Source organism: Onychostoma macrolepis, chromosome 01 (assembly GCF_012432095.1).
Source record: "Onychostoma macrolepis isolate SWU-2019 chromosome 01, ASM1243209v1, whole genome shotgun sequence".
NCBI classification, from domain to species: Eukaryota; Metazoa; Chordata; class Actinopteri; order Cypriniformes; family Cyprinidae; genus Onychostoma; species Onychostoma macrolepis.
The window spans coordinates 16,680,176-16,692,559 of record NC_081155.1 but is presented as its reverse complement, the minus strand read 5'-3'; the positions used below and the strand labels follow the sequence as shown (position 1 = coordinate 16,692,559).

General features: G+C 39.0%; 1 protein-coding gene across 1 annotated transcript in view; it reads right to left on the bottom strand.

The window, feature by feature from the left end:
- The window catches only part of grin2bb (glutamate receptor, ionotropic, N-methyl D-aspartate 2B, genome duplicate b), a 125,643-nt gene extending 119,661 nt beyond the window's left edge, over positions 1–5,982 (bottom strand). Inside the window, 2 exon segments of the mRNA XM_058777380.1 lie at positions 2,045–2,696; positions 5,927–5,982. Of these exon segments, the coding sequence (XP_058633363.1) occupies positions 2,045–2,071 (27 nt within the window). The 5' untranslated portion in view covers positions 2,072–2,696; positions 5,927–5,982.
- Positions 5,983–12,384: the final 6,402 nt, after the last annotated feature.

Sequence of the window (12,384 nt, the reverse complement as noted above, 5' to 3'; positions counted from 1 at the left end):
GAAAGTACACAACATACTAGCCCCCCAGATTCACTTTTACTTTATCTTCACCGCAAAAGTATAAAGCAAATAAGCACCAAAAACAACACTACACATCTAACATGTTTCATCATCCATCCCTGCATCCCTGAGAGGCTTTTATTGACTATTATCCTTGTTGTTCGAAAACTAACATTTATACAAGTCAAATTCCCCCAGTTTTCAGGATGATAGATAGCCTGTTGTTTGCTCATTCGGTACACACATACACCAGTGCAATGTCGAGCAGTACATCGTCAGCCAATTTGTATACACAAGCAAGGTGTCTACAGCGTAAGTATCATTATTTATGAAACAACAGCTGACACGAAATCAGATTTGCACCATCTCTGTGTAGCAGTTATATCATTGAAAGTCTAGAATGCCCTCGTGTCCCTATGTTCCGTTGCCATGCCAACAGAAGCTCCGTTACCACACCAACAGAATCTCTGAGTGATGCTTCACTCTGAAAGACATTCCACACTGTCCTCATCCCTCTGGTCCCCGTCAATCAACGTCAAGCTTGATTGACAGCTGCTTCGACCCCACTGACGTGGGTAAAAAATGCTGTCACCTCACGTTAATCAGAAGCGGCGCATCTTAAGAGGGCGATACGGGGGGAAACGTCATCAGACGTTTTCAGATCCGTTAACTACTTTTGTGTTTTCCCAAGAAGGAGCCTAACGGCGATCAGGAGCGTCTCTGGAGCAGCTTGAGAAAAGAGAGCAGGATAGTGAAAGGCAGCTCGACCTCTCCGTCTGTTTCTCACCCTATTTTCTTACCCCCTCTCTCTTTCTCAGTATTTATCGCTCCTGCTCTTGCTTTCATTAACCCACTTAGCTACCATGTCTGACCCAGACCACAGGCACATTACTCAGACTGGATAGAAGGCAGCACGACCAAGAGTAATTTGGGCGAACGCCTGCACGAAAATAAGACAATGGCACACTGAGGATCACAAACACACACACACATTCATTGAGGCAACAGAAAATTACAGCCCTGGAAGGAAAAACAGACATGTCGTTAAGGCCTTCGAGTAAGTGACAGAAGATAAAATGGAGATGAGAGAGAGTGAACGTGTGTGCTTAAAAGTGCACATCAAAGATAAAGAATGGTTGGCAATGTTCAGAATATTATTCTACCATTACTAGTTTTAAAATTGCTACAGTATGCATTCCATGCAAATTTCCTGTATATGTTGAGTATAACCTGCTACATTTGTCAAAATGGGCAGCATACAATTGTACTTCATTTCCACTGTGATAAATTAACGTAAAATTATTTAACATCTTTTTCATGACTCGTTATTTGATTGAACTGCCAATTTGTGTAACACTTTTAAACGATTTTTAAAAAAGCAGTTAACCAAGATGTTAACTGGATGCCAGTTGATAAGTTAAAGTGATTTGGCCGGGTCCGTTTAGGACCATTAGCACCATACTGTGGGCAAAAAGCATTTTCTCTTTTGATGGTCATTCAATGGAAGTAAAAGCTGCATTTATTTGATAAAACAGTAAAAACGGTATTTAAAAAAAAAAAAAAACACACACTTTTTTAAAAACACAAAAAATGAAATTGTACTGGTAATTTTCTGCCAGGACATTATCCATTAATTTTATGGACACTTCCAATTACCCTAAAACACAACGCAATGATGCGCAAAATACAGAAATCAGGTAAAACGCCTGTAAAAATCAATATGGAAAATTCCTTAATATTAATACAGTACATTGTGCCATATTTTTACAGAACGCTTTCTTACTCTAAAGTAATATTGTGAATTTTCAGCTCCAGTCTTCAGTGTCACATGATCCTTCAGAAATCATTCTAATATGCTGATTTGCTGCTCAAGAAACATTTCTTATTATTAACTGTGTAGAAAACAATTGTGCTGCTTAATGTTTTATCTTCCAAAAAAAAAAAAAAAATCTTACAGATCCCAAACTTTTGAATGGTAGCGTACATTATTCATTAAGTACTACAAAACATCAGAGAGGAAAAGAAAACAGAGTTCTTCCCTTACCTTGAACATTGCCAGCCCAACTCCCATTCTCTCTCCTCAACTCTTGCATGTTGATGTGAGCTGGGTCTTGTCTCTTCCTCTCATAGCCCTGGATGGAGGAGTGACTGACCGTTGAAGTAGTTTGAGAGATTGGGAAGAAAAAGTAGGACTGGTGTAGAGACCGTGGATGAAAGTGTTGGCCCCTACTGTAAATCCAGGCTGGATGACTGAGCACAGGTATTGTCTATTGAATCAAAACTATCAAGTAAAGTCACTTAAGAAAAGTAAGAAAGACGCCTGGCTCACAAATGAAGACAAAATAAAAGACAAGTAAGACTTTGAATGTATGAGCTATGAAAATGATGTTCAATCACTGAAGAAAAGTTAAAAGTCTTATATCAAATCTAAGAAATGTACTTAAAATTGAAAATGAACCAGGACAAAGTCTAGGACAAAGCCTACATTGGCTACAAAAATGTGATAGAAATTGAAAAAAAGGTGAAAAGAAGAAGATTTTTCTTGATGAGTCTAAAAGTCCATTTTCATCTGTGAACAAGTCCACAAACTCTGGAGCTGCTTGCTGCCTGGTAGTGAAAGAGCTGCGACGTCTGGTCTTAAATCGTCATTGGTTCAGGTATCCATGTACGTCCTTTGCTGGGTCCTTCTCATGACACTATTGGAAAAGAAGAGAACAGTATCTTCAGCACATGTTTTCTGGCAAATGATATTGAAAAAATGTCAAATTTGATGAGGGCTTTGGAAAACTGACTGAGATTTTTCTTTTCTTTTTTTCCTTTTGTTATTTTTTCAATTGATCTAATATAGAGTGCTCAACACTAATTGCTTAATTGTTACGTAATAGATGAAGTTTAGTCTATTTAGAGCCATAGAAGGGACAGGCATGTTTCACAAACACACAGTAACACGCTTACAAATGTATACAAATACATTTATGTGTGATATTTTTATCGTGTTACTTACCAGTCTAACTGTCCTGTGGCATTTCATCATTAATATTTGGATAATGTTTACAAAAATGTAATACACAAGACAGAGGGCGAGTGCAAGCATTCAAAAACATAAGACAAGATGGTCGCCTTCCTTTGATATGTCCATTTCGCCCAATAATAGGCAAGTTCATTGTTTTTGGTTTCATACAGTCCATATATAAGAAAAATTGTGATGAAGATGATGAATTCAGGATGTCTACAGAAACTCCTATTTAAAAAAAAAAATAAACTAAAGCTAAATGTTAATTGGCATTTCTAACCAGTCACCAAGAAGAGAGCACAAGCATATAAACTAAATACAATGCATAGAAAATAAAATATCAGTATGAATGGAAAAAGGAGATATTCAGATTTCTTTCCATCATAAGTTGCGTCACAATGGCACTTCTTGGATCACCATCCCTTTCTTAGATTCATTTAAAATCAACTGAAAACCAAGGAAAAATAAAACTCTTGACTCTTTTTTTATATTCAGAGGTAAATATACACTACATTCTATAAAATGAAAATACTTATAGAGAATCTCAAATCAAAGAAGGCAGTTCTGAATTAAAATGATGTACATAATGAAGTGCAAAAGGTTCATTCAAGGAGGGTGAATTAGGGGATATAAATAACTTACAGTGGGGAGTGAAAAGTTTTCATTCTCTAATGAGCTAACGGTCATACAGTGGTCATGCACGACAGATAAAAACAGGGACCCTCAAAGAGTACAAAGAAAATCAAGAGGTTGTGATAAGAAGAGGAGGTGACGGCCTGTCCGAAAGGTGTTAGATGGATGGATAAAATGAGAGAAAAAGCTGGTGAGCGCCAGCAGAAAATTAAACACTCTATAAAATGAAGGAGTGAACATAACAGCTCAAATGGTCTCGAGCTCGCAAGCAGGTGAGACAAGAAAAAAAAAAAAAACAACTAATCAATATTTGGAGCAAATGCCAGTCTATTATTCACAATTCAGATTTCGTGTTTCACCAGCTCAGAGGAAGCTGCCAACAACACAAATCACAAGTTCAAAATGTGTCCAAGAACCGCAAATTAAGCAGTCACGCCAACCTCACCCATCTCAGTCAAAGCAGAAGCTCATCTGAAATGTGTCTGCAACGATTTCTCAACCAAAATAAAGGACACTGATGCTTGCACTGGACACTGGAGATGAATGGAGGATATTTCAGACCGGGCAGCCCAAGACCAGATGTGTGTAAGTGTGTTTTAAATGTGTGTGTTACAAAAGAAAGAATGATGGGAAACAAATGTCTTGCTGTTCATAAGTAAAATGGACAGGGTTGGAGAAGGGTAAAAATGGGCATGGAGAAATGATATTTAATTCTTGACACCTGGCTGTCCATTAGTTTAATGCATGTGTGTGTGTGTGTGTGTATGTGTGTGTCAATGTGTGTTTTATGTGCGTGTAAAAAAGGAACACACAAGTACACACACACAGACAAACAGAACGGACAGACACTAAACGAGCCGTTAAACCTACCTAGAAGAATATTAAAGCATCCAGGGAAAAAAAGAGTGATACGTGAGGGTAGATGGTGGAGGACTAAAAGAACTGTTTAAAAAAAGAGAGAAAGAAAAAGAATTAAAAAACTGATTAGGAGATGTGGAGATGGTTTGTGAGTCTCTTTCACAATTCTAACCAACTTTCATTCAGGGAGCATCACACTTTTGGGATGGAGGGAGGGATGGAAGGAAGAGGGGATGATCAGAGGAGAGAGATGGCAAGGAGGGACAGGTGAAGGAATGAAGGGGGTCATAAATAGTAAAAAATGAGTGGTAGAGTAAAAAACAAAAACAAACAAACTTGCCCCTTCTTTCTCTTCTCTCCTGTCTCGTCATAAATAGACAAAATTATACACCATATAGATGGAGAAATATATCAGGAGGCAAATGATGGAGAGAGCGAATAAATGAAAAGATGATGTGCCTCCCAGCACCACGATGAGAAAGAAGAAAAAAACAAAACGAAAGAAAAAAACAAATACTCCAGTGCCTTCCGTTTTTCTTCTTTTCTTTTAAACAGGGAAATGCAGTCAGTTTGTTCCTGTCATCCAGTTGTTGCTTTAGTTCATGTCTTTCTTTCTCTCTCACTCTTTTTTCCTCTCTTTCTTTCTCTTGGCTTCTGTAGAAGGAGTCCTCCGTTTGCAGTAAGTAATAGCCCTTTTCCACAGACAGTGACTGAGGCAGAACAGTAGAAAGAGGTGTAATGGTTGCAATGTCTGCCCAAGAATTCCACACATCGAGACTGAGCTCTCTCTCTCTCTCTCTCTCTCTCCCCTCCCTTACAGATGGAGGGATATGGAGTAGGAGTGAGGCAGAGAAAGGAGAATGAGAGGGAGCCCTCTACAGGATAACTGCACAACTGAGTGAGAAAAAGAATGCCTTCTCAATTCCAGTTCAGTCTAACTAAATATGAATGAGGCGGCAAACAGGATGCAAAGTTGTCAATTTGAATTTGAGAATGTATGGCTGTACCTATACATACATTTATGTGCAGTTTAATATGTAGTTCAGTAGTAATGCCACAAAGTAGCATTACTACAGTAAAGTAAAGTTTTTCATAGTAAGTTATTATATACACAGTATGGGGGATTTTGCCAAACACAAGATTAAATGATACAATAAATAAAAGTTTGAAATGTATATTTACTCAAAAAAATATACTCTATTTGTGATCTGAATTATCTGATTATTTTTGTTTTGTTAAAAACAGAAATGAAATCTCTTTGTTTTATGACTATGTTGAATTTCCGAAAAACTGCTAATTCCTTTTTATCATCCTGTGGTATGCAGGCAGGCAATTAAATTAAAATTCAAGCTCATTAATTGAAATGCAGCCAATTCTTAATTCTGAATATTGCCCAGTCCTGCTCAGATACTGATTTTGTACCGGTGCACTAGCACTCCATCTGTCATGAGTCGGAGTTTTCTGTGTAGATGTGAATGTCTGGTTCTCAGATGTCTGCTCTCTCAAGGGCTCACTCTCTCTTTCTCTGGATTCTTGGCTTGAGCTACTGATCACTTGTGCTTTTGATCCTCCGTTTCTTGGCACCTGTCTTCCACTCCTTTTTTAAAAATCACAGTCTGTCTGCCTGTTGCTGTCTGTTGATCATTTGGAAATAGACAAAAATAAAAGGTGAGTTACAGAAGGACCATGGAAATGGTGCAATTTGTGCATAAAGATTTTAGGATTGTTTATCATTTGAATTGAAAAGGTTAAGAAATACAGTTTACCATCTCAGGCTTGAAGTGCCACTGTCATAACTGAGATAAACAGATACTGGAGGACTATCTTAGAGGGTTGCACATCAATGACAGATTCCTAAATACAAACCACCAATCCTAAATACTAACCCTAAAGCACTATAAAAGCTACTTTAACCCTGTTTGGAATTCATGTAGCCTACGTACAATTCGAATATAACTGAATCAATACTGGCAGCATTATTGGCGTCATTTACATTGGGGCCGTCCAATGTGTCCACACCATTTTTGTCATGGGCAATTTCATCCACACTGTTTGCAGCAGCAATAACTGATAAATTAAGTCAAACCAGTTTCACTATTTATCCCTATATTTCAACAGAAACACACAGACTTACTGTATGAACCAAATTAACTCACTGCATCTTCTGAACTAATGCAAAATTGTAAATTACATTGCAAATTAACGTAAAGATGAATAAATACTGGGAAAAATAGATTATGTATTATATTCAAAATGATATCAAAATACATCTTTAAATTACAAAATGTATTTAGACAAACAGACAACAAATAAGACAAAAATATGGAAGCCTATATAGGAATTAGTTCCTTCTCCCCCTTAGTACAGAGAATACATATATCATGCTCTAGGACTGTCTACAAAACAAAAGCAGAGAGTAAGCAGAAGTAATATTTTTGACCCTCTACCACTGTACTGTTTTGATTAGGGAGACTTTGTTAGATCAGCTAAGTTAGCAGCTGTATTCTGTATTGAGTTTGACAGCAATTTTGGCACACATATAGTCATCATGTTGCCAAACAGATGGAGAAGAGAGAGAGATGAGCATTAATTGAATGTGTTATTTGACGGTGAGTGATGGGAAATGGCTGTTGCTTACCAATGGGACTTGTGCAATTCCCATGAGAAGATGGGTAATGTGAGAGAACAAGATCACCAGCCATATAGCAGATTGTGAATAATGTGCTGTCTTAGTCATTTTTATAACTCCTCTGCCGTGACCAGTTTGAATGTTAGATGCATAACACAAGATGGGGAGATTTGCTATAAGCAATAATATCAGATAAATCAGCTTTAACATTAACTATTATGTTAAAGCTATTTTGACATTAACTTTTATGGTGATAAATCATTTATGTAATATCTGTTTCTGTACATAAAATTCTCTCAAAATTCTGAGAACAAAATCCAGTCATTTCAATAGGAATCTGCTTGATCTGGAGTTTCACGTGTAAAGGTGTAAGGGTTCATCATGCAGATTTCAATTATGTTCAAATTGATCGTGCAAATTGCTGCGCTAACCAACAAAAATGTGACTTCTGTACAGTGCTTCATCTTTATGCTATTTTACAATAGATAATTTACCTTCTTGCATGTAAAATTGCGCAGCGCAATTGTTTGACAGCTCAAGTGTTCAAATTAACTTTTGACTTGTATATTATACTGTATGTGACCCTGGACCACAAAACCAGTCTTAAGTCGCTGGGTATATTTGTAGCAATAGATAAAAATACATTGTATGGGTCAAAATTATCAATTTTTCTTTTATGCCAAAAATCATTAGGATATTAAGTAAAGATCATGTTCCATGAAGATATTTTGTAAATTTCTTACCATAAATATATCAAAACTTAATTTCTGATTAGTAATATGCATTGATAAGGACTTCATTTGGACAATTTTAAAGGCGATTTTCTCAATATTTTTTTTTTTTTTGCACCCTCAGATTCCAGATTTTCAAATAGTTGTATCTCGGGCCAAATATTGTCCGATCCTAACAACCCATACATCAATGGAAAGCTTATTTATCCAGCTTTCAGATGACGCATAAATCTCAATTTTGAAAAATTGACACTTAAGGTTTTGTGGTCCAGGGTCACATATGATATCTTTATCATTCCACTATTGCTCTCCAGATGTTTTGAGTGGATAGATTCTTGGATAACAAGACAAATATCTGCTGGTCGTCTATCAGGTAAAATGTGACCTTGGTGTTACTTTACATTAGAACAACCACTTACTAAGTGTCACGAATCTGGTCTGCACTTCCGTTCATTCACCACCAGAGGTCACTCGCTGACCACATGGACTTTCTCACCACACATCACATGGACTCCATTTCCCATCATCCAACACTGATCACAGCTGTCACCAATCACTCATTGCACTAATCACACGCACACCTGATCCCAGGCACATACTGATCACACACGCTTTATAAGCCTTGGACTTTCTCTGCCTCACTGCCGAGTATTGTTTGCGTTTACCGCTCCCCTAGCTGTAGCAACTTTCAGAGCCCTTGTTAGTGTCTTAGTCTTGCCTGTTCTCCTGTGTTTGTTTCTAGCCTGTGTTCCCTGGATTAACCCTTGCCTTGCTGTTTGGACATTGTTTGCACCCCTACTGGACTCTAGCCTGTTTTACCTGGATTATCTCTCTGCCTAGCCCCTCTGGATCCTGTTTGCAGATCGTCGACCCTCGCTTGCCTTAGGATTACTCTGTCTTGTCCCTGCCATACTTGTTTGCCATTGTTTCGACCCTGCCTGTATTTATGACCATGCCTTTAAATAAAAGCTTGCACATGGATCCGCACGTCTCACATCTCGTCAGCCTGTAACAGAATACTCGGCTGCACAAGGATCCAGCGGCTTTTCCAAGGAACCCTGGCCAGGTATGGATCCATTCGACCAGCTGCTCGATCTGCGACACGGTAGTTCATCTATTGAAGAGTACGTCATTCAATTCTGTGAGCTGGCGTATAGGATTCCTTTTGATGAGGTTGTCTTAAAGGACATTTTCCATTTTGGATTAAGTGAGCCAATCAAGTCATGTTTACCGGAAGGAAAGTTTAATTGTAGTTTGACTGATTTTTTTGGACTATGCTTTGCTATGTTCTGGCTCTTTGTTTACTGTGGGTGTTGCAGAAGAGGAACGCGACGGCGTGTCTGACTGAAATGGCAGACGTATCTCTGTGCGCTCACGAAATGGCAGTGACACCGAAGCCGTTCACAAAATGGCGGCCACAACAACACCCCGTCACGTCATTGCTGCCATTCATGAGCCAAGTCAAGTCAGTCAATCTACATGAGTCAAGCCAAGTCACAGCTAATTTTCACGAACTAAGTGAAGTCACAGTTGATGTCAAACCACAGTTGGTCTTAAAGAACCAAGTCAAGTCACAGTTGATCTTCACAAGTCAAACCAAGTCGCAGCTGAACTTCATGAGCTAGGTCAAGTCACCGTTGATCGTCATGAATCAAGCCAAGTCAAAGCTTATCTTCACAAGTCACAGCTGCTCGTCCAGAGTCCCAGCAGCACGTCTCAGCTGCTCGTCCAGAGTCCCAGCAGCACGTCTCAGCTGCTCGTCCAGAGTCCCAGCAGCACGTCTCAGCTGCTCGTCCAGAGTCTCGTCATGAGTCAAGTCACGTCTCTGTTGATCTTCCAGAGTCACGGCTGACACACCCAGATCATCAAGGTCAGTCTTCCACTATCCCAATTTGATGTCTAGTTTGAGGGATGTACCGCTGGTGTCTGCACGCATGGCTGGTATCCCCAAACCAACTCACTCTAACCCTCCTGTTATTATGCATATTCCCCTGTCCGAGGCACTTCCCCTGATGGGAATCGCTTTGTTGCATTTGGGCTGCGTACACCACCGCAGAACTGCCCGAGGTGGCGGCACACGCTGCAGAACCTCCAGAAGCGGTCTGTCGAGTTGCCGTCGAGGAGACCGTTACCGCTGTAGAACCTCCAGAGGTGGCGGCAACCGCTGCAGAACCTCCGGAGGTGTCAGTGGTATCCACTCACCAACTCTCGTCTTGCTCTGCAACAGCCACAGAGGCCGTCCTTGATTCCCCGTCCTGTTTCGGCCAAGGAGGCCGTCCCTGAACTCTGTCACGAATCTGGTCTGCACTTCCGTTCATTCACCACCAGAGGTCACTCGCTCACCACATGGACTTTCACACCACACATCACATGGACTCCATTTCCCATCATCCAACACTGATCACAGCTGTCACCAATCACTCATTGCACTAATCACACGCACACCTGATCCCAGGCACATACTGATCACACAGGCTTTATAAGCCTTGGACTTTCTCTGCCTCACTGCCGAGTATTGTTTGCGTTTACCGCTCCCCTAGCTGTAGCAACTTTCAGAGCCCTTGTTAGAACAGGCAAGACTGTGTTCCCTGGATTAACCCTTGCCTTGCCGTTTGGACATTGTTTGCACCCCTACTGGACTCTAGCCTGTTTTACCTGGATTCTCTCTACCTAGCCCCTCTGGATACTGTTTGCAGATCGTCGACCCTCGCTTGCCTTAGGATTACTCTTTGTCTTGTCCCTGCCATACCTGTTTGCCATTGTTTCGACCCTGCCTGTAATTATGACCATGCCTTTAAATAAAAGCTTGCACATGGATCCGCACGTCTCACATCTCGTCAGCCACGTAACACGAAGCAAATTCCATATATAGGCTTCCTTATATTTTGTCTTCCTTGCGTCTTTGTTATAATCTTTTTGTCTGTGTGACTAAACAGATTTCATGATTTAATGTGGATTTAAAAGTACAGTAGGGTGCAAACGTCTGAGACCAAAAATGCAAATGTTTTTATCTCATTTAATGCGATATTTTTCTTTAAGTAAACAAACTATATTTTGAGTGAAAGATTGATCTGAAAAATATTTGAGAATTTCTTCATATTTGTTAGAGAATATCTGCTTTTTTTTTCTTGATTTAACACCAGCTCCCAACTTTTAATTTCCAGTGTTTAAGAAACAATATTCTCAGACTTTTACACTCCACTGAATATCTGTTGGTTGAAATGATTTAATTTCACATCAAGGTTTTTACAGAAACTACTGTCAAAGTGACTAAATGCTTGCAATTACAGGACTAATGTGCATAAACAGGCCTAATTTGAAGAAGCCGTTATCGAATATAACCGCTATATCACCAATCTTTTAGTACCATACGTCGGCTCGGACACTGAGATCAGCAGATAAACTGTTACTGGCAGTTCCTCGTTCTAAAAAAAAGTCTAAAGGTGATAGAGCATTTATAGTTGTGGCTCCCAAATTGTGGAATAGTCTTCCACTTCATATTCAGCAGGCTCCATCCTTAAAGTTTTTAAGTCTCAGCTGAAAACTCATCTTTTTACATTAGCTTTCGTAGCGGAAAGACCTTCGTAGAGGAACAACCCCAATGTGTAATGACCTGATAAAGGGTATTCATCTGTGGGTTAGTTCATCAAGTGGTTTATTCTTACTAATTATGTTAGATGTTATTGTTTTTAATCTTTCTATATGCTTTCTCTTAAATTGTGAAGCACTTTGGGCAACACAATTGCGTTAAAATGTGCTATATAAATAAAAGTTAAAGCTGAAGGTGAAGTTGAATATGTTCAGTCAAATGATAGCTCTTGCTTGAGGTAGCAGGTAGGTGACATATGTCCAGAAAAAAAAATAAACATTGTAAACTTACTCGGTCCATGTATGATAGTGGTCCAAAAAGGATTTTCAACTTCCCGCCAAAACGCTCTCAACGTCAATTTCGTCGTCACACCTGTGGAACGCTGTGGCAGCGATTGGATGAAATCATTCGGAGGGCGTTCCTTCTCATGAATAATGTGTATTTCTGTTCTTCGCGGTACTTCCGACCAATCACAATTCAGACTGGAATCTAACGTCAAATTCTCTGACGCTGCTTCAACTTGAATTTAGAACGAAAATAAAATGTTGTTTAGAAACAAAACTAAAGTTAGGCTACTGATTAAATTTGTACTGAATAAATAATTATATACTTTGAAATATACACTTTCCCCTTAACATTCAAATACTACAACTACTATAAAATAGACCCTTTTTGTGCCGACGTCACGATTACGTCACAGCGCTAGCTGGAAATTAAATTAAATTATGTAAATTAGAACAACAAACTGACGATTTATATGCTTAATCATCTGTAACATACATTGTTGTGATTGACAGTGGCTGAAATTTCTAAGAACTTGGTAAGAAAGAATAATCAAACAGAAAGTTCAAAATTAGTTTCTGGACTTTTTATGTCTAGAAAATATTCACATTTTACTTTAAATGTACTATGTAAAGTATTGTACTGTAAT